Source organism: Monopterus albus, unplaced genomic scaffold (assembly GCF_001952655.1).
Source record: "Monopterus albus unplaced genomic scaffold, M_albus_1.0 scaffold318.1, whole genome shotgun sequence".
NCBI classification, from domain to species: Eukaryota; Metazoa; Chordata; class Actinopteri; order Synbranchiformes; family Synbranchidae; genus Monopterus; species Monopterus albus.
The window spans coordinates 241677-264189 of record NW_018128198.1 but is presented as its reverse complement, the minus strand read 5'-3'; the positions used below and the strand labels follow the sequence as shown (position 1 = coordinate 264189).

At 41.3% G+C, this 22513-nt stretch overlaps 1 protein-coding gene across 3 annotated transcripts in view; it reads right to left on the bottom strand.

Moving 5' to 3' along the window:
• Window positions 1–22513, bottom strand: part of slc49a4 (solute carrier family 49 member 4) — a 42443-nt gene that overhangs the window by 12207 nt on the left and 7723 nt on the right. For all 3 annotated transcript variants that reach the window (XR_002276917.1, XR_002276918.1, XM_020624005.1), the window contains exons 3-6: window positions 14910–15175; window positions 14040–14169; window positions 9118–9226; window positions 3662–3729 (exon numbers count right to left, since the gene is read on the bottom strand). Coding sequence is in view for 1 of the 3 variants with exons in the window: in XM_020624005.1 (XP_020479661.1) it covers window positions 3662–3729; window positions 9118–9226; window positions 14040–14169; window positions 14910–15175 (573 nt within the window). In the remaining 2 variants the exon portion in view is untranslated. The remainder of the gene's footprint in view (window positions 1–3661; window positions 3730–9117; window positions 9227–14039; window positions 14170–14909; window positions 15176–22513) is intronic.

Sequence of the window (22513 nt, the reverse complement as noted above, 5' to 3'; positions counted from 1 at the left end):
CCGCAACCCTTAAACCACCCCTGGTGCCAGCCAAGTCCCAGCCAAGCCCTCTTTGCAGAGAGGATCACAAGCTACTCCACTGTCTCAGTTCCAATCAATCCTCTAGGCCGAAACACCATAAGTAGCTTATTGGCTGTGCTCAACTTCTGATGGTCCCTGAGCCCTCTTGATAACGAGCTTGGTCACTGATTGGGACAATGAATTAGGTGTGAAACAGTCTGAATTAACCTAATGCAAAGGGGAACATACACCAGCTCAGGTTTTGAAGCCCACTGGTCACCACCAACAGTAATATAAACATCCAATGAGTGATATTTGATTTCATTTTTATTGTCTTGCCTGATCTACAGTATCATATTCCTCGGGCCCACAGAGCTCCATTGTTGTCCAAAAACAATTAAAAGCACATCAGTGAGCTACAATGACACACTGGGTGAAATGTTTCTTTAATACACTAGAAACAGCTGTTGCAGTATATTTTGATTCAGTCCCACATCTACAGTTTAGAGCCCTAGATGTGTATCAATCCACAGGCCAAACATAAAATTTGTTTAAAATGGTGCAGAGTTGATGAAGAAAAGACAGCACCTTCTGTAAAAATGAAACTGTATATGTCACCATTTCTTTAATTCATGCCCTTAGTTAAACAGGAGGGCTTGCCACAAACATGGTGGGAAAGTATAAAAATATTTCATAATATTGCAGAATCTAACACTTTGCTCCAAATGTTTTCATGTCTCCGGGATGTAATTCAGAGCTCCGTTATCTGATGAGGTAATGTCAGAATTAAAAGCCTATCTTTTAAAATCCTCTAACAGGATTTATTGGACATAAAGATAGCATCATTCAAGCCATGTAGAATCAGATTCCATTTTCTGCTCTCCCAGTGACTTCAGGGTATAATGAAATATCATCAGGGTGATAGAATCACTTGGGCCTGTCTACATTTTAGTGAGGTACTTGCAGTAAATAACCAAACAGATATAAATGGTTCGAGGACCAGCATGCAATCACAAATTGTCCCTGTTTACCGGCAAAACAAATTAGGCACTAGCTGATCCCCATGTGTGTTTGCTCTATCTCATCTCATTAACTTGGAGTATTATTTGCAAACGAAGGAGAATACCTGGTCTTGTTTTCTGCTGCCTCTTCCTCATACACCCCCTATTCCTCCTCTTTTCACAGGGTTTCTATGGGGAGGTAAAGAGGGACTCTCAACTCTCATTAATTATACTTTCCACCTTCCCCAATCTGTGAAAAAGGTGTGCAGCATGCCACCGTCTTCCAATCAGCTTCTGTCTGGGCCACACAATTACAGTGCTACCAGATTATAAGTCAAATGTTTCCATGATGGTGCCACACCCGAAAGCATCCATCACCACTAAGTGAATCTGCTGTTTTAAGCTGCCTGCCATTCAACTATCTACTGGCAAGACACAGGTAATGAGATGTTTGCTAGCAGCCAGTTTCTTTTTCTTTTGGCAAAGGACAAGTGGCGATTCCCTAAGAAATTCAGTTTTCCAAAAGTATAAGCCACTTAACATATGAAGCAACACCTGCAGCACAAACAGCATTTAAAGGGGTCAGCCGTGCCAAGCACTGGTTTGGTACTGTACGGGAAGAGGGTTAGTTAGAGACCAGGGCACATAAGAAGTCACATCCTGACATTTTAAGGACTGCTAGAGGACAAGAAAGGGGACAAAGATTGCTCTCTGCTCAATTCATTGCCACCAGTTTTCCTGGGAATGTATCTAATGAGGCCTTGTTGCAGCAACTTGATGAAGGAGGAGAAGGAAAAGAGCAGAGGGGGGAAACATTTAGTTTGAAGGGAGTGGAGAGAGAGAAGTTAAAGACAGTTTAATTTCTTCTGTTTCTGAGGTTTTAAACCTGCATCTAGGGGCTCTTCACAATCAAAGAGTAAACCTGAGGAGAAGAGCCATCAGCCTGGTGACTGATGATGCTGCTTCTCTCTGTGCATGACCCACGAGCAGCAGCTTCAAAATCACAACAGGTTAATATGTCAGTCCTACTCACCTTAGCACACTGTAGCTCTGCTACACAAATACAGGTGTACAATATGTGGTTCAGGTGCACAGGAAAATAAGGGCTTTAAAATTGATGTGATGAAACAATGATCTGCTTTATGGTTTTTGTCACGTTGGGCTTTTCTATCTTCTCTGACAGATCATGATAAAATCACAATAGCTGACCTCAAGGTAAGAGTGTTGGCTTCAACCTGTATTACTATTTATTCTGACAGATGGATTTGAAATTCTAAATAATGATATGACTGACAACTCATTGTACCAGTGCAGAAGTTTGTCTGCTTAATAAAAATAAATCAAAACAACTAGAGAGTCAACTGAAACTAAATGGGAAAATGCAATAAAGGATCATTTCTACCACTGCTAACCACAACTCCCAGACATAATCAGAGACTAAGACAGGTTCAAACCCAGCCTCTACCAACCAAATCCAGCACAGTTAGATCAAGTGACTCGTGGCTGAAGCTGAATTTCATTTAACTATCAACTGTTGCACCAAAGAGAGAATAATCAGTCCCTCCACACACTCAGAGTCCATGTAATCAACACCAATAATTCAACTGCTCTGTTTACATTCACTTTCATCTCATGCTGCAAACAGCTTCATTGATTAACAGTGGGAGTTATGGGCTCATTTCCCTGATTACAACTTAAAGAAAACACTGGGCCTGCCTTGAAGTGCTGATTGGGCCTCAGCCTGTGGTAAACATATCTGTCAGAGCAGGAATCAATCTGTTGCTTTTGCAGACTCCACGCTTTGTCTTTGCAGTGTGGCTCCCTATTCGTCAATGGAAAAGCATTTGCATTAGAATCCGTTCTCACTCTATGGCAGCGGCGCCTGATTCAGAGTGTATATTAAAAGAAAGTAGATTAGATGATGGGAGCACATTGACCCTCCACTGTTTGTTTTTTAGATGAGATTTATTAGTTAATAACGTTATAAACTGTACAACGTCCCTAGTGACAGGGGAATGGACCAAAGTACAATATTTGTGTATGCTTGCCAAGTGAACAGAACTATTCCATGCCACCATTCAGAAGGTACTAGTTTCTAATCATGTTATTCAGGTAGCAGAGGCTCAGGCAAGGCCATCATGCAGAATATGAATCAATTATTTTCACTCTGAATTAAAGGTTAGCTTGTTCCATCTTTTGTGTTAACCTTCCAGTTTCTATTAAAGTTGCAGACATGTTGGAAAAAAAAAATCTAACTTGGATGGCGTCCCTGGGAATAGCTGCTCTAACAAATAACATCCCTTACCTCCACAGAACATTCTCAGTGTTACATAGAAGAGTCAAGCAAAAGAATCTAAACATATTTTTCAGTGCCTTTATTTAGCAGATAGGGGCTGTAACTTTCCTCCATGTTGTGATCACTGAATTGTCTATTATTCTGACCACTGTAAAGACAACACTGCATTGAGGATCACATGTGGAATATGTCAGGTTCAGCTTATTTTCTCATTTAAAGCCTCATTGGGTCCATCAAATTTTCACCAAGCTATGTTGCATTAGCCTTATCAGACTAAATTGTCATTTAGTTTTCACTTAAAAGCTGTAACGATCAGAAAAGAGAAGGACATAGAATAAAAAAATAGAAGGGAGGTACAGCTTACCTGGCCATTACCACTCCAAACACACATCCACCGATAACCGACCAGAAACCAATCCAGCCTGCATCCATCTGTGTAGGGGAAAAATGGGAGGTGAGTTAAAGAGTGTTCAGCATGAAGTCTCAAAGGGTTCAAGTAAACGTGGTAATAGCTTGTGAGACTGTACTTCTAATGGCTACTGCATGTTCACTGACAAACACCAAGTAGATGGAAGAGAGCTCCTTCACTTGGAGCTCAATCCCCAAATCACTCCAAAGGGGAAAGCCACAATTATGGTGCTGTTTCTCATCTGAACGACTACACTCAGGATGTGCAGGGTTGCCTGGTAATACAACTAAATGAGTGGCAAAAAGCAGAGACATAAACCTAAACAGTTTTGAATTAACAGCTTTTCTGCAGTAAATGGTCATAAAATGTGATGTGATATTCATCTGTGTCACAAGTACAGACACAATGTGCTTAAGCTAATAACACATTTACTGCTTAATCTTTTGTGTCTTTACTGAAAATGCTCATTCCAACACTCACAGTGCTGATGGAAAAAGTAAGTGAACCCTTGGATTTAATAAGCGGTCGAACCTCCTTTGTCAGTAATAACCTCAAACAAATACTTCTTGTAGCTGTGGATCAGGAACTGCACAAGGACGAATTTTGGACCATTCTTCCTCAGAACTGCCTTGGTAGGGCGTCTGGTGTGTGGGTGGCTCTGAGCTCATTTCACTGCGTCTCTACTGGGTTACGCTCTGGGCTCTGACTTGGCCACAACAAAAGGTGGAGTTTCTTTGTTTGAGGTCATTTTGCAGAAAATTAACTGCATCATCTCCTACTGAGCATCAGCTCACAGAGAGACACTGACATTATCCTGTAAGATACCGTGGTAAACTTGAGAGTTCATTTTTCCTGTGATGACCAGTTGTCCATGCCCAGCGGCAGCTAAGCATTGGGATGATGCTTTCATGTTGGTATACAGTGCCCTTTTCATACCATACATAGTCCTAGTTTCATTAGAAGAGAGGAAATTATTCAGTGTTCAGCACACAATCTGACTGTGAGGACACGGTTAGACAAAAAGCAAGCACTGATTGCCTAAAGTCACTGTCTGGTGACGGCAGCACTGCTATAAGACCAGCAGGTCATGTGTGTTTGTGTATGATCGTTGGCCTGTCTTATTTACATGGACCAAGGCCTACACGTGCTGTACACTTGGTCTTAAAGGCAGGAGAGAGCACGTTACGGCCAATGGACTGCAGAAAATCAGTATGTGGTAAAGTGTAGCATATCTGTGCCCATATGCACAAACAGACACACACAAAACCAATCGCTGCATGGCACCAAGGAGAGAACATATCCGAGTGCCAATGATGGTGTTTGGTTTCCATCAATCTTCCTGAGGCAATAACTCATATTCAACCAAATCCAACCAGATGGAGGGCGCGATAGCAAAGGAACAGAAACCAAAGTAGGATCTGATGCTTTTTGCTTAATCATTTTCTGCAGTGACCCGTCAGGAAAGTCTATAATGAAGAAAAGTGGACTATCAAAGTTATTAGATGAAAAATGTATTCTAGCTTAGTAAGTGATGAATGCCAAAATGTCATTATATTTGATCTAAATGACATCCATCTGAGTGTTCTATGGGGGCCAGCCTTTGGTAAGATGCAAAAGCTCATCAGAAAGGCACACATCTATTTTTTGCATGGTGAGGTGAACTGCCTATTCCCTACTAAATGATAAGATCACAATATCTGATTGACAAACATTTAAGCACCCTCAACAAGATGGTACATACAACTGCTGCTTACTATCTATGTAGGCTGTGCAGCACCAATGCAAAGGTTTCTAAGATGTGTAGTATCACTTATGTTTGTGTACCAACTTAGCTAGCTAAACAAATCAGCTGGAGATGACTGGTGTTAAGGCAGGGAACCCCAGGAGCTCAGGCTCTTGTCAGATTAACATACTGTATTTGTCTTCCTTAGTTTTCTTTCCCAGTTATACATTATTTTTAGCTAATCAACAAAGACCTTCTCCTTAGCTTTCATTCAACATGGTTCTCTTACTCCAAGTCACTTTATGTCATCCCAGAAACAGGTACAAAACAGTCCTTAGTAGCAGAGAAGTGTTACGTGTGAAGGCAAAGCATGAATTCTGACAGTTCAAGTTCCCCAGCACTTCACAAGTGGTTCTGTAAGGGAATAAAATTAAAAGCAGCACACTGGTTTGTACTTCCAGTTCTGTGTAATCTAGATGGATTGTCTCCATTAAGAGAACAACCACCTGTACACACCTGTATGATGATAAGCACACTACAGTGTGTTTCCTGAGTCATACTCATTCAAGTGATGCTAAGCTCCGTGCTTAACCCTTTTGTCTGCAGAGCTACCACATTTTCTCCTGCAAAGCTCACACAACAGATCTTCATATCCCAGGAAGGCAGTGGTTTTACAAGACCACATTTTCTCCTGTAAAGCTCACACAACAGATCTTCAAATCCCAGGAAGGCAGTGGTTTTACAAGATCTTACTTGGAAATCCATGCCCATGTATCCAATCCATGCTCAATATGTAGTCACGCTCAAATCACCAAAACCGTGCTAACGTTCCTAGCCTAGCTTCTGCCAGATCACTTCCTGCTGTACAGTTTGCCAGCCAGCAGATCCCTGCGCGTCTCCTCTTCATTTACTGAATCAATCCTTACAAGCTGTTTCCAGGTCTTCTCTGGTCACAGCATGACAGCTATGGTGACAACAGTTTTAGAACCCTGAGCTGTGTAACAGCTACAAGTTTGTTTTTAAAATCAAGTCTTAGAAAGTAGACAGCAACATTTGTCTAATCTCATGAGAACTGTTCCTGCTACCTCACAGCAGCCACGGTCACCTCTCAATCACACTAGGTCGCTAGCTGAATAAACGGATGATAGATGTGTGTATATAAATATATATTTCTGAAAGAGCCCTTAAGAAACAGCTGAAAGAAAAACGCTGACAAAGAAAAAGAAAAGTAGAGAACAGAGGCAAGATGAAGCAAGATCTTGAAAACCATTAAGGATAAATGACTACCTGAAGCAGGGGTAGAATGTTAAAAGGTGTGAAATGTGTGGCATGCAGGTTAGGTTGAATGGTTGTATGTCTACGTGTGGCGCCCCCTGTGATGGACTGGCAGAAGGACAGGACTACAAGAGCTGTTGTTAACGTTAGCGTTGATGAGCATGCACTGTCCCATGACAAAAATAAACAAACAAGCAAATTAAACAAAATGCACATACAACACAGAGGCCATTACTAGAAATGTGTAAGGGTGACATGAAAGGCAGGGAAATGGGGAAGAAAGAGACCTCCAGAAGTAGACGGAACCATTCAACTAGGAGAGGCAGATGGCTGGAAACTGGCATATACTGTAATATACTGTAGGTGGGATGCATTAGGTCCAATCCTGCTGCGTACAGATACTGCTAACTTGAGGCACACTTTATATCATAATAGACTGACACAGACTACATGAACATAATGGCATTTGTTCCATTACAATGTAGCAATTACCCACAGAGGAAAGAAGTACTGTACCAAGGTATAGGACACATCTCTTTGTGAGTACACCTGCATGTAACCACCCCTCTGGACCAGAATGAACTAATTATTTGAAAGCATGAGGAAATTAAATTGCTCTCTTGCTAACAATGCTTTGTGCCTGAGGCTTTTACTGAATTTTATAAATGACCAGAGCATCAGTCAGACTCAGTAACATTTTTCATAAAGATTTCAGAGATATAATGAAAGAGCAGGCAGAAAAGAGCTAATCATAAATGTTTGCTCCAGTGCAATCCATGGGGGCTCAGGAATAGGAAGACGAACAAGTTCTACATATCACATCTTCTGTTTGTATGAAATGCTTATTCAATTGCCTGCACAGCATCATTCCACACTGTTTTTGGATCTGACAGAATCAATAAAGCGCATTGCAGAATAAAAAAAACAGGATGAGTTAAAGCTATGATTTGGCTCTGAGGGTGCATAGGGAGTTGAAGCAAAAAGAGGAGGCACTATTTGCTTTTCCTCAGTTCAACTTAACTTTAAGAAGAAACATCTCAAAGCCTGAAAAACAAAGAAAAGTTTCAGATATCCTCCGTTGCATTAGTACTCCTCCACCTCATGTTTAGGCGCACCACTACAGTGTTTCTTTATTTTTAAGCTCACAGTTTTGTACCCAAGAGTTGTCCTTTAACATAGCTCACCTCACTGTAGCACACCTTTATTCTCTTAGCAAATGTGGAAGAGAGAAAAACATCCTTTGAGAAGATATGCTACCTCTTGACAGAGGTATAACGATAGAGGTGTGATGAGAAGTATCTCATCCCCCACTCTCCTGTTTGTGATCTCCTCTCCAGCTGTGCCTGGCTGATGTTAACCTTAAAAAGATTCTCCCTTTGTCTTTTGACTCACTGCTATGTTGAGACCTGGAATATGCAAACGACACAGAGCTTCTTCTTTAACCTGCAACACACAGACAGTCCCACTCAACGTATCTTGCTCTTTTATGTGTCTCAGACTGAGGATGGGGAGCAGGCACCCAAATGGTGAATTGTGATTGATTGGGCTCTTTACAAAAGCTGGGCTGTAGATCTGAGTAGGTTCAATGAGTGGAAGCCAGAACAAAAGAGAAAATCATTACACCGATAAAGATGATCATTTTTCAGTTCAAAAATATGAGTGAATGTGTTTATTGTATGGTTAGGGACAGTGTTTCTGAACTTCCAAGGGCATTCACAAGAGGGTAAGGGCGACTTAACAAACGACTGCAGAAAGGTTCAGCTGCCAGGGGAGCTTCAGTACTGAAATATACCCTGTGTTAGGACAGGAGCCTTGAGGTTAATTATTCCAGTATTTCAGATCTGCTTTAAAATGCAGAGCATGCTTTCTGTGCATTACCATTAAAGAGCACCAACTGAACAATAACAGACGTCACGCTCAGAAACATGATTAGTTTCTGAAACATGCTTCAAGATCACAACCACAAGAATGAAGAGAACCCTTACCAGCTATTCATCCCATTGTTCACCTGTGTGGGCTATATTTCTGAAAGGCTTTGCAAATTGCTGGCATCATGGAGGTTCACAAAACGGTAAAATCAAACCATGCAAATGGACGACTCATGCTGCGTCATTTTTATGCAGAAATACAAGATGAACCTTTGTTCCTACTTGGCTGCAACTTATCCACCTAAAGTGTGATCAAGATGAAAACTAGTTGGGCAGAACAAGTGCTGATCTAGTCTATACATTTTTACAGGACGCAGTCCAGATAGCAGTACTAAGGACTGCACCTTTTTGAAGGAATGGCATTTCTTCTCACACGCATTTTTGGTACAATGTGCATGGAAAAGCCTGTGCATCCATAGCCACTACATCTTTTGCTGTTAATGGCATTGTTTTACAGATGTTTTTATTCTGTGTTTGCTGCTTACCTGGCTGACTTTGGCTGGTGTAAGGACCATGTCAAGGACTCCCAACCAGCCGGCAATCACTCCTGTGGGGACTGCATAGGCTAGTGCTATCATCAGGAACCGCAGGTTACTAAAGGGGAAAGAAACAACCAAAAACCAAGTGACCGGGTATGTCTTGGAATGATTAGATTACCATAATACAGTGGGGCAAATAAGTATTTGTGATCAAATACTTATTCCATGCAATAAAATGGAAATTAATTATTTAAAAATCTAACAATGTGATTTTCTGGAATTTTTTTCTAGATTCTGTCTCTCACAGTTGAGGTGTACCTACGATGAAAATTACAGATCTGTCCGTTCTTTGTAAGTGGGGAAAGTTGAAAGATCGGCGGTGTATCAAATACTTATTTGCCCCACTGTATGTCCTTATATCTTCCATAATATAAGCTGAATGACATTTAACCTTTATCACTTAACCAGGGAAAATTGTTGTAGGTCAGCGACCTCTTTTACAAGGGAAAACAGAGACATGAACACATCACTCTTTGAAAAGACAGTGGGTTATCATCTATTAAATGAAACCACTTGCTTGTACTCCATGAAAACAAACTAATTTCTGAAGCCTTCTCCGTATCCTCGGGGTAAAATTCTTACTTCTCATACAAACCTGATTAGATTCAGGACCACAGATCAATTACTGTTTCCCACAATTTTTTCCATTTAACATACAGTAATTTGCTAAAAAAATAAAAATCTGTGAGGCATCCACAATGTCGTTCAGTACAAGGTTTAGCATTTCTACTAGGGCTGCCCCCTAATAGTCACACAGTTAAATCATTAGTCGAGAGACCTGTCAGTCAACTGAGACTCTTCTAGTCGAGTCTTTGTTTTTATTTGATTCTATTTTATTTTTTGTCAGCCTGTGTACATTACAATTAAAAGGTAGCACCAGTAGGTAGTCTGGCATCTTCTTCTCCTCATTTTGGTGTATCAAGCAGCAATCTGCTCAATACTTCCCCCTGTGGTCGGGGGGATACTCACTTCAACAGGGACACTGTCCGATGCATGATGTACTTTAAGGTCGAGAGAAGCTCAAACCTGTTGGTTAAGTTGTAACCATGTCTCAGAAAAAAAAAAAACTGCCTATAAGAGCATAGTGTGCTGCCTGTCTCATTATTCCAACAAATTCATTTGGCTGCCCGACATTATATATCACCAATATTAATAGGTCACAATTTAAATCTTGCATGATATGCAGCTGTCTTATATTGATTTTTAAATGCTCATGCTTAAAAATATGTTCCTGTCACTCTTTTGCATTTAAATACCAATGTTAATGAGATCAAAATCATGACTGAAATTAATGCCAGCTGATTTTCTGACAGTCTAGGCTATATACAGTTGCAAGAAAAAGTAATGGCACTGTTGTAATTTCCTGGTTTTCTGCATAAATTGGTCACTCAGTGTGATCTGATCATTTTTGCTTGGTAAACTGCTGCCAACTATTTCTCAGTCAGTTGACCAATTAATAAATGGGCTTATGTTTGACTGTGTTTGGTCAACTGATGGCTGCTTATCAAGTTATCACCTGAAATCAAATAGCATAATAAAGCTAAAATCAAGCACCATCTTACAACTGTTATAAATGACTTTGGGCTACAAATATTGTGCTGCAGGGTCTGATAACATCTCACCGGCTCACAGTAAACCATGTACAACAAGGTACAAAAACGTCACCCATGTATGCTTAGTTATGAATGCTTCTGTACACACCTCACCTCATAAGGGTATATGGCACCCCTCCAAACCAATCCCACCAATGCAGCCCAATTAAAATCACTTGGAACACCCACGCTAATCACCTTCCCCCAGTGAGGTGGCATGCTGATTTAAATCAGTACCACCTCCTCAACCCTAACAATGTGATTAGCATCACTGGGCAAGTGACAAATGAGGCAGGGCTGGCAGAGCAGGCAGGAGATTCATAGACTGTTTTGTTTTCCTGCTCTGCTCTTTTTAAACACTGGTGTTAAACACTGGCATTTATTCTCCACCTGCTTCGTTCATTATAATGTAAGCAGCATTGTGAGCAGTATCGTGCAGGGAGATCTGGAGAACACTTTGGGCCACCAGCATCCCTACTATGGCTTCAAACACTTAGTGCACAGACAAAGTTCTCTTTCACACTTTGAGTCAGTCTTTGAGTTGCATACTATTGGGGGAACTTCTCACAAGACACATGAGCCATACCTACTGCAAGAGGACTGTTGCTGTAAACACATGCACACCCTTTCCCTTTCCTGACACTTCAGACATTGAATTACAAATTCACAGAATGCCTTGATTCTACAGAAAAACAAACACAGCCTGCCTCTCAGGCTGCAGGCCTGTCATCCTATGTAGTTTGAAGCTACTTGGCATTGGAGAGAGTATGGCAAGACGGTCATAAAAGCACCATGATGGAGCGCCCTCCTCACTTTTTTTTCCAAGCGCCCTTTTCATTAACCTTGCTGCAAAAGCAGGAAATCAATATCTATGCATCTTTAGCCCTGACTGGGAGCTTATTTAGATAGCCCAATGTAAGCAAGCAGATGCTAGCTACTGGGTAAGAGAGGGGCCATGTTTTTTAATTCCCTGGCCATAAAATATTTCTGAAGAAGTCTCAGGGCTGGCAGCATCATCAGCCAAGTGCCATTTGGCCTTGGCAGACCCGGCTAGGGCATCAGTGACAACTATCAAAGGTAAATTGAATCTGAATGGAGAAGTGATCATCAGACTTGAGCATTCCCTCAGACTGTGATCAGAATACAATGACAACTTTACATCACATGGAGAGATTTTCAGCCTCCTAATTAGATTGCTGCTGTGGAAGCAGATGTGAACAGCTGGAAGCACTCATCAAGCTGAAGATCATTAACCGGTGCTCAGACCATGACAGGCTAAATGAATGAAGAAATACATCAATGGATAGGCTGGCTAACTAGTTGGCTGCCGCTTGCTGTCATCACGGAGGCTGCAAAATGCTGCCATGTTCCTCCAACAAATACTAACTTTACTAACAATGTATTGATCCAATCCACTGACTCCACCAGAGCAGATACTAAGCACCAAAACAGGTATTGTCCAAATGTGACCAACTCAATTTAAATGTACTCTCTCTTTATCAAGGTCACTAAAAAATTCTGTGCTACATTTATTAGGTCATGACATTCTACCAACATCATTTAAAGTCTCATAGCAATCCTGATGATACTTTATGTAAAACTGATCCAAACTAGTTCAAAATTTGTGGTACACTACAAAAACAACAAAATCGGCACCAGTCCTGGACTGAGACACTGTATCAGCAGATACCCTAAACTGATGTATTCTACTGGGAGAGAAAATGCCAGATTGGTGAATTCTTAAACTTTATCAATCTGTCTCCACCTGGTAGTGAAGCTTGAGTGTATTCAGTAAGTATTTACAAAGGGTTGAAAGATGTAGCGAGAAAAAACCAAGCATGAAATAATGAAATCAAAGTAGTTGGATAACAATAATCCACTTCTGTTGCAGAGTTTGCAATTGAGATTTATGTTACTTTAAGATGCATTCATTGTTTTTTGTAACAGATTCCTTCTACAGCTGCACCCAACAGTGTGCTGGAAAACCAAAACAATGAGCTAAACAAGGCTGAAAAGCGGTGCAGAGCTGCAGAGTTACCAATCTTTTTCTGTGAGCTTTCCATTACATGCAACCACTTTCACATAACAGCATCAGTTAATTAAATTCCTACATACAATATCAATTTGTGGAGCTTTAAGTGATTCCATCATTTCACCTACGTGTTGTATGAGGAAACATGGACACAAAGACATGAAAGTCACTTTTCCTGCGTCATGTCCAGCCGCTGTGGGAGAAGTTTAAGGCTTGATGCTGCCCAAACAGGTCACTGGAAGGCTGCCTATCACAAGTGGAACAGAAACCCTTTCAGCTGGATGGCCTAGTTACGTTGGCAAGCCTCTGTGTGTACATCTCTGTCCAAAATGCATTCAGATGATATCTGCTTGGTCATCTAGCTGAGGGAGCTCTAACGGGACTCAAGCCGCTCTGCGCTGGTGAGAAACCTGTGGAAAGCCTGGTGGTGCAGTGAAGCTATTTCTTCCAAATGTAGCAAACTAAGCTAGGCCACTTCCCTAGCTGCCATCGTCCCACTTATCTTCTCCCTTCTCCAGCCCTTTAAGCCCTGGTCACTGCCATAACAGATCATCTCTCTCTTTAACTACATGCATCAGTGATGTCTTGAGAATACATTGATAACTGACCCTGATGATACAGATGCAGAGTATGATGTAGCTTTCAACAGTAACTAGTGTATTATATCTCACTAATTAATTGAGAAGGGAGGCTGGGGTTTCTCTGATAATATCCCAAGAAGATTGGTGAGTGGCAGACCCCTTCCCTTCATTAAGATTCCATAGCTTTCAATCCTCTGCTTCAAGGGTCTAAGGTCAGAAGGTATGCAGAACAGTTTTTGAAGCCCCTTGAGGCAAACTAGTGATCCTTGTTGTTTGCTTTCCTCTGTGTGCTGTGAAGCACTTTGGATCAACTGTGTTTAAAATACTCTATTGAACTGAAGTGAATCCTTCTCGAGCACTTTAACTCACTAAAACAAGAAGCTGCATTGCATCTGCAAATAAGAATCCCAATTAAACCTGCTCCTCACAGCTCTCTTCAAGTCTACTGTCATAAAACAACAGAGCACCTGAAAGTAATTTCAAATGCAGCGCTGACGTTTCGCTTGCTTTACACATCTACACCCACAGTGAATCAAGGACACATCAATACAGGCATACGAAATAATGGACTGAAAGAATGGTGTCTGACAGTTACTGGTCTGTCAGTTGACTTTGTGCCTTTACATTCTTGTGATGTGCGTTAGCATGTGTGTTAAAATTTACCTAAGAAGTCTGCAGATGCTGCTCCTGTAACTGAGTCTCTGGCTTGCAGCGGCGACACTGGGAGGCACTGGTGGGTGAGATGGGAAATAGACCAGGACTGCCACAAAAAGCACAGCAATTGCAGCCAATTCTGCCGGAGCACAGTGACACAGACAGAAGAGACATACGTGTTATTTTCTCTAGTAAGACAGTCACAGTCAGAGCATTCTGACATTTTAAAAAATGTCTGAAAGTCCTCTAAAACCATCCCTGGAATAAACATAATGGCTTACTGGACAACATGTCCATATCAGTCATGCAGTCTGGCATAGCACTGGTTAATATCTTAACTTATTTCTTTTGGAGAAGCCACACATTTTACAGTTTGGTTATTTCCAAAAAGCCCCATTGCATATGTCCCTTTCATTACATAACACATGGACGGATCAAGCAGCAGCTGCCTATTAGTTCCTGATATAAAGATGTAGCTGGTTGTTACCATGCAGATTTTAATTTACATCATGTTTGCCCATTTCCTTGATAAGCCCCAAAACTTCTGGTTTACAGAAGTTTCTTGCTTTGTCCTTAAAGAATGAATAAGAGTACTACCTCCGGTTAAACAAAAGCTGCAGCCTCAATCTAATACAGCACGCTTGTTTCTGTTTGCAGTGCGCTTTTAATTTTCTGACTCAGTTAAGCATAACAGTCCCAGCAATCTATTTTTTAGAGAGGCAATTATTAATGTTATGATTGGAATTTTTTGGTGTTTGTGCAAAATTCTTGGATCCTCTCGCTCGACTGTATTTGTGTCCCTTTGTGCCCCTGACATGATGTTGAAACAATGTGTTATCGATCGTCCAGGCCCTCAGAGGTTCTGGCTTCTGTTAGTACCTGTATACATAACCAGCTGGATCCTGTCTCGGATGGAACTGTTGGAAAACGCCACTGTGGTCATTGCCTGGGTGTCATTGGGGGCTGGCACTACCAGAGGTCCCACCACAAACGAAGCAGCACCTCCCAAGTAGGAGAAGAGAGTGGCCACTGCTGTTGCGGTGGCTCTCTGGTCAGGAGCGAACCATGTGGTGGAGAGGTAGGGGCCGGCGCTCATTATGGTTGGGCCGGCTAAACCATTCAGAAACTGACCTCCATGTATCAACCTGCAACCCAGACAGCAGGAAAGAACAGCTTCAACCCTTCATTAAAAACAACAAACAAAAACCACACAGTGTGATAGTTGTGCATGAACATCTATGCTGCACTTTGGACCTTGTTTTGTACAGATCAAGAACTGTGACCTTATGATGACATTTGGGTACCAACTCTTAAAGAAATCATTTTAGACAGCAGAGGGACCAATTTAAATGTTGTGTAAAAGAAAAATAATCAGGCTAGTATTTATCTGACTAATGAAAGCCTGACAGTTAGCCAGGTAACCAGATGTGGCTCAAATCAGTTTCAGTGATGAAGTTTAGTCTTTGAAGGGTTGAGTTTAAACTGTCTGGATCTGTAATGACCTTGGAAATCACAAAACTGATAAAAAAGTAAGATCCCCTGATAAGAAGGGAGATTTCTTCCAGGGCCACTGCACAGAAATCAACTTTGGAGGACCATGTCACATAGCATAGTTCATAAAACAATCTAATTACAATTTTATGGCATTTTTTACAATAATTTTTTCTCCCCAAGACGTAGTGGTCAGTTTTGTTATTCTATAGGTCTGTTATTCAACTGGAAAGTTGTATTAGAGAATTTGACATGTTCAAACCCTTCTTTATATAATAAATGATCCGTCTCAGATTTACCACAGTTAAACGTCAAAGACAATCAAACACAGCTGCAGCAGCAGGACTAGTATCAGTGATATTATTTAGCAAGTTAAAAATAAAGATGAAGGAATAATGACAGATCAAGGATTGAACACAAGGTGTAATTATCTCCAGGAATGTAAGTAACAATGTGCCCCTGAGAAAACCCAAGTCAGTCTCACTTGTGTGAGACAGATGTACTCTGAGATGTCCCCTGATAGCACTAGACCCCTCACCACCCCCGGCCCCATCCAGAACTGTCTGACTGAGACAGTGGGCCACCAGAGACAGCACACGGTTGATTGATTGTCTGTGAGCTCGGTAAAGACGCCATTCATTGAGAGCAGCTGAAGGAAGGAAAGAGGCAGAGAGAGGATAAGCGGCTCGGGCTAATTCAGAGATGTTGGTATTCCAAACTATTCAGGATATATGCTTTCAGACGGTACATTTGACAGCTTAGAGTCCCTGCTGATTCTTATTCCACATAAGTGAGGGCCGGCTGGAAGGAGAAAAATGGATATTTGTGAGTTGAATCAAGTTAACTTTAACACTTTTTAAGATCTCGTTAATGTCATTTTAGATTAAATCACCAAACGAGTATGAAATGAAAAAAATAACTTTAGATCTAAGGAAAAGTGACAAAGATGTATGACAACTCCTCCACATTTTCTAAAATATGAACATTTTTCAAGGCTTTGTGTAAATAACATGATTTAGAAGAGTGTTTGGGGACTTGGTGAAGCCCAGACAAACACACAGCTGCTGTCCTTTTGGCACCTGTCATTGTCAATAGCAAGCCAACCATACGACAGTTTAGAAAATACACCTGCGTGGGGATGACAACTACAATTAAACAGGACACAATACAAGTGCTGACATGATACCCAAGGTGCCAAAAACGCTAACTTAGAAACATATTTTTTGATCAAATCAAAAACCTGAAGAGACATTCAACAGCCTTTGATAATCTTTTGAAAAACAGACATATTCTGTTTGGTACCAAAAAGTGTAGTGTTCAATATTCAGCTGTACATTTAAAACAGCTGTACTTTCAGGCATAAAGCAGCCAGAATGTTACTCGGTGCCAAGACTTCTCTGCTCTCTAACTCCTTCTAACTTTGCTGTTCACTGCCTCTGGGGTTCACAGATAAATGTGTCATGGCAGAATAGACATTGCAGTGGTCAGTAACAGTGACTGGAGAATAACATGTTCAGCCTATATCTCCTTCCCACATCTCAGACCTGATAACATCCGAGCCTACACACCATACCTCCTAAAATACACTGTGGCTTTACTTGTTATTCAGACCCCTCATTCTTCGTTCTTCTAGTTATGTTGAGCCACTGCTGCATTTACCACCATTTTATTCTGAGTGATGGAAGACAAGAGTGACGGGCGACAATATTTATCCGCCACATTACTGGTGTCACACTGACATTTTCACTTCAGCATGTAGCTCATCGTTATGTCTTTGTTTTACAGTCCTTCCACTGGGTGATTCAGGTCACAGATGCACCTGCTCACGTGTTAAGAAGAGTTGCTGTTCATCACATGACACATTTCGGCACCTGTGACTGGCCGGTTATGTGGTCAGGGTCATTGAAAGTGGTTTTCAGCACCTGTGACTGGCCGGTTATGTGGTCATCCCACTAACCAAGTGATGCCCAATTCAAGCACCACATAGTTCAAATTGGTACCATTAGCTCTTGATTGGCCAAATGCACGTGACACTCATCAGGTGTGGGTGGGACGGAGCATCACTCCATGATTAAGAAGTTTATTGTGGTCTGTCACACTCTGTTTAGCCCAAACTACACCACAGTAGAAACACAGCATCTCTGTGGCTGCGCTCCATTTGGCTGAGCTGGCGTGTCATTTGTTTTGTAACAGCAAGGGCAGCGGGTATGGACAGTGAATCCCTGTCAGATGATAATCAAACAGTAGCAGGTGGTAGAGATGCTGTAGTAAGGTTTAATCATTTCATCATCGTTAATCATTTCACAGCTTTTCAATGTTGGCAGAGGCAGAACAGTATCATTTCAACTTGGCTTCAGCCACAATGAGCCATGTCAAATGTGTCTCTCTTAAATATGTGTTGTTTGATACACATGGTATTTTGTTTACCTGCAGCACAAAGCCGCTGATTCAAGTTGGCATGAGCAGCGTGTGCGGTTTTGTGTGCCGCACTGAAATGGAGTGGACACCCGGCCCAACTGGCATAAAGAGGCATTGTGCCAGCCAGGTTTTGGAGAACTTCCGTGATTACAATCTCACTTAGACCTGGGAACGGTCCAGACACCAGGCTAGTCCACCTGCTGTACTGTATCTCCTCATTACACACAAGTGTTATTCCAAACACAAAAAACCAAATCCAGTTTTTCCCAGATACCGACTATTAAAGCAACAAAGATATTCAGTGTCATTTAAAACAGTGATTGTAGCCTAGTGTGATCTCATATCAACACTGAGCATCCTTTTTTACACCAGTGTCAATATAATACTTAGGTTTTCTAACCCAAACCAAAATGATACTTCTCTCTATATCATAATTTACAATGCACAGTGTCATTGGTTAAAGGTTCCTTCTTAGATTGAGCAAAACAAAACCTGCCTAACATCTCAAGTTCATCAGTGTTTAATGCTGTCACAACACAAACAGCTTAACTAGAACTCTGTGTAAATAAACTGCAGTATAAAATACTAAATTTGAGTTAACACAGGAGTATATATATATGACAGCATTCAGCATTGTTTTAAAATGGTTGGGCAGTACTTTCAAAGTTCAGTACCCAGTATTTACCATCTATATGATCTCAGGGTGGATGTGACTAAGAAAATTGGCTTTAATGTGACAGGTGATGACTAACATGAGGATGAGTGCCACATGAGGCAGGAGAAGGAGAGAGAGGACAAACAGCAGCTTTTTGTCCCCCACAAGAGATGCTTACGTTAATCAGTATCGACGAACCCTGTCAGACAGAATCTGATTGAGGATGAAACAAAGAAGCCAGTATGTCGTGAAATCATCCCACTGCCTCTGGTCCACCAGGGCTGACAGGCCCAATTCTGCCATCACAAAAAGGCCAGGCCAATTCTGTCTCAAAAATGGCACCGCAGCAATCGCCACAGTAATATGACAGCCTGCTGAGGGACCCGCAACAAGCTCCGATGTCCAATCAGACAGTGTCTGAGTGAGTCTGAGACTGAAGTGACAGACACTTACTAATCACTCAGCTGGTCTGTATGTGAATACAGGAGGAAGACAGAGAGAGAGAACAGAAAGGCAAGAGAAAAGAGTGATTGCATGAAAACATAAGAAACTGAAGTGGGTAAAAAGTTGATGTCTTTGATTTGAGAGCAAACCTAATCAGTGCTTTTCTCTCCTAATGTGAACTTCAGAAAACAAACATATTCAACTATTTTTCAGACGTGTCTGTGGGAGCACCACAGAGAATCCTGGTTGATAAAAGAGAGGAAACTCCACTATTCACACGTTTACAGCTGCCTTTGATTTACCCAAAAAACAAACCGAGAAACAATGGTGGTTTACTTCTTCATGAAAATAGCATAAAAAGGCAAAAAAGTAACCATCTGTTAAACATGAAATGCCATGTGGAACAAACACAGATCTGCAGGGGGCTGTCAGGGGACCTTCACTATTGTTAAACTTGGATAACTGCTGCCAGACCCTGCGTTTGATCATTAAAATTTCTGGAGCCAGGTCCCCTTCCTTTTCTCTGAAGGCATCTAAATTGCCATCCAAGCCCATACGTCCAATACAGACAAAAGAAAAATCTTATTTATTAAAGCCGGCACACACAGCAGCAGGACCACTCACTTAGCTCCACTACTGTAAAGCAAAGGGTGCCATCTACTGGTGATCCAGGAAGCTACACAATTCTAGCAGCCGGTACTTCACTGATGATACTGATAATAAAAATATGGCTTCAAGAGCTGTGACCCATATGCAAATTAAGCTAGATTGTGTCAGAACTAACATTTGCTATATGATTGCTATCCTGTTTTCTGACTCTAAGCTGAAGGTCACTGCTTGTGCAGGGTCGCTCCCATCATCCATCTGGAAAACAGCTGGCTCTGACCCCAGCAACACATTGAACCATGTGCATTTGGGCTTGAGCTCTACAGACACCAAGATCTGATATATCCTATTATGTAACTGCATTCAAACCAGTAGAGAAAGAGGTGCCTTGTTATTTGCAGCCCTTTTTCTATTTGGTTTCATTTCCCCTTTATAATAAAAGCCTCTGGCAATTATTAGTTCCAGTGACAAGTATGCATACAACACTACAGATAAAAGCATCCACAAATTGGAATGTTGTTGAACAAGGGTGGAGACAAAAGCTGAGACGATAGTTATATTTTAGCAAGCTTTGTGAAAGCAGGTTCCTTCACAGGTTACCAGGTATTGTAAACCTAACGTCTATGGGCTTGAAACAAAGCTGGATCAGGTCCAACAAAACAACCATTGCTGCTGCACAGTCAACAATGATCTGATTCTCCACCAGTTTTACCCATCAAGATCAGTTTATTGTCATGGCTAACATTTCTTTGTGTGTGAAAACAGCTGCATAACGTTGAGTGTGGCTCATGAGGAACGTGGTTAAACCTGACATAATAAGCCCTGATGGTTTGGGCTGGGAAGCTTGCATTGAAATATGGGTGCGCTGAATTTGAACAACACTGGCATGGATGATCTAATTAAAAGCCTATCTGGTTGGATTATGGGACGTTGGGATCCAGTATTTGGAGCTTGACCCTTATTGAGAACTGCTATATCTTGTTTTCTATTACAAATTCAACAGTGTTTTAGTAGCAGAGCAGAAACACACTGGGGAACTCTCTAAAAGATCACTCTGAAAGATAAAACAGTAAAACAACCCGACATAAACAGTTTGTACAGTGCAGCAGGAGTTTGGTTTTGATTTACTGATACAATTAAAACTTCAGGGAGTGAATATTGAGCATATACAACACAGTGCATATGATCAAGGCTATGATAGTCTCACTGAAATACAGGTTTGTAGAAGCTGCTTTGCTCTGTTTGTTTTTTCACATAGCACCTTGCTGAATCACATGGCCTGTGTATGTTGTCACTGTAAATCACATTGTTCTGCAACACACTGATCTATACAAGGCTTAAGTTACCACAGGTACCAAACATGTTTAGTCTATGTTAGTGTGAGCATGTAGAAGTGTGGACTCGTATGTAGAGCTTGATTCAAAGCTGTGTAACAGCCCAATCATTTTATCAGTATGAACTATAAACATGCTAATATGCCACAACCACACAGAGACAACAGGATGTTTCACAGCAAACGGTAAATACTTTTTCCACCTATTAACTATCACAAGGGAATCATGATTCTTCTTCCTAATACACTTGAACAGATGCTTTCTGTATTACTATACCATTAACTGTTCGCTCCACTAATGACTTTCTTACCGCACCCTCATGCAACACAGAGAGAAAGAGAAACTAAATTGATTTATCTGCCCTCTGAAAGCCAAAATTATTTTAAAACCCCCAAATCCGTGGAGCGAAAGTGATATGTGACTCGCTCTGTGAAAATAGAATATCCTCTATGTATTGATATTTTATGGCATATTGCTTCATTGTGGAGCCCAATAGGAGTCATTAGACAGATTACAGCTCTTAAAAGGCACATTATAATTGAAATGACCTTCTCGGAGCTCTTGCACTTTCCAAAGCACTGAGCTCTTGAGTAAAACTGAGGATGAAACACTAAGACTAATGGGATTCTTTTTATGCTTTGCAGTGACGGCCTGTCAAAGTGCTGTCTGATAAGCCGGGAGGAAACTGGCAGCAAAGGCACAATAAAGAGGAACAGGATCCACACAGTATTGAGTTCTTTCAGAATCCTGTCCTCTGGCAGCCAAATGTTTTCTGTCTCTCTAGCCAGTTACAGGTCTCTCTCATTTGAAGGAGGAGGACAACCTTGGCTTCAATCAATACCTCTGAATAGAGCATAACACTCCTAGGAGCCACAATAGTAGTCACTGCTGCATGTTGTCCTGATTTCACCCTGGTGCTTACACTGTTTAACCATGTAGCAGCAGGTCTCATGGATGGCAGTCCTGGTCTGTCAGACTGTCTGCTGGTCCACTTTGGTCCACACTGAAATGGCTCAACTACTCAACAACAATGGATTTTGTACATGACATTAATGGTCCCCAGATGATAAATCCTGATTTAGGGCGTTTTCACATCTGTAATTCATTTGCAATAGTGCGACTCGGTGGACCAGTTTGTAAACTTGTTCCATTTTCCCCTTGGCTCGTTTTCCTTTCACACAGAGAAAAGTCCAACTGAACCAAAACTGCATCAGTTACAAATCATGTGAGAACATTCCCTTTGCTCATTGGTTAAAGAAGTATGGAGCAGGAAGGACAAAGTAAACACAGGAAGAAGAGCTGCGTTCTCTACCGGTGAATAGTACTGTGAAATAAATTTACTCTGCAACATGAAGCAGCAGCATAATCGGCATTTGCTCATAACTGTGGAAACTAGTACACAAAATGAAATGATCCCAATAGAACACCGAATATACATGAGAAAATGTACTGAAAATACTATATTGCTTCATACTTTGCAAAGAAGAGGTTCAGCCTATAGTTGAATGACTCTAGGCACAACACAACGCTGAACC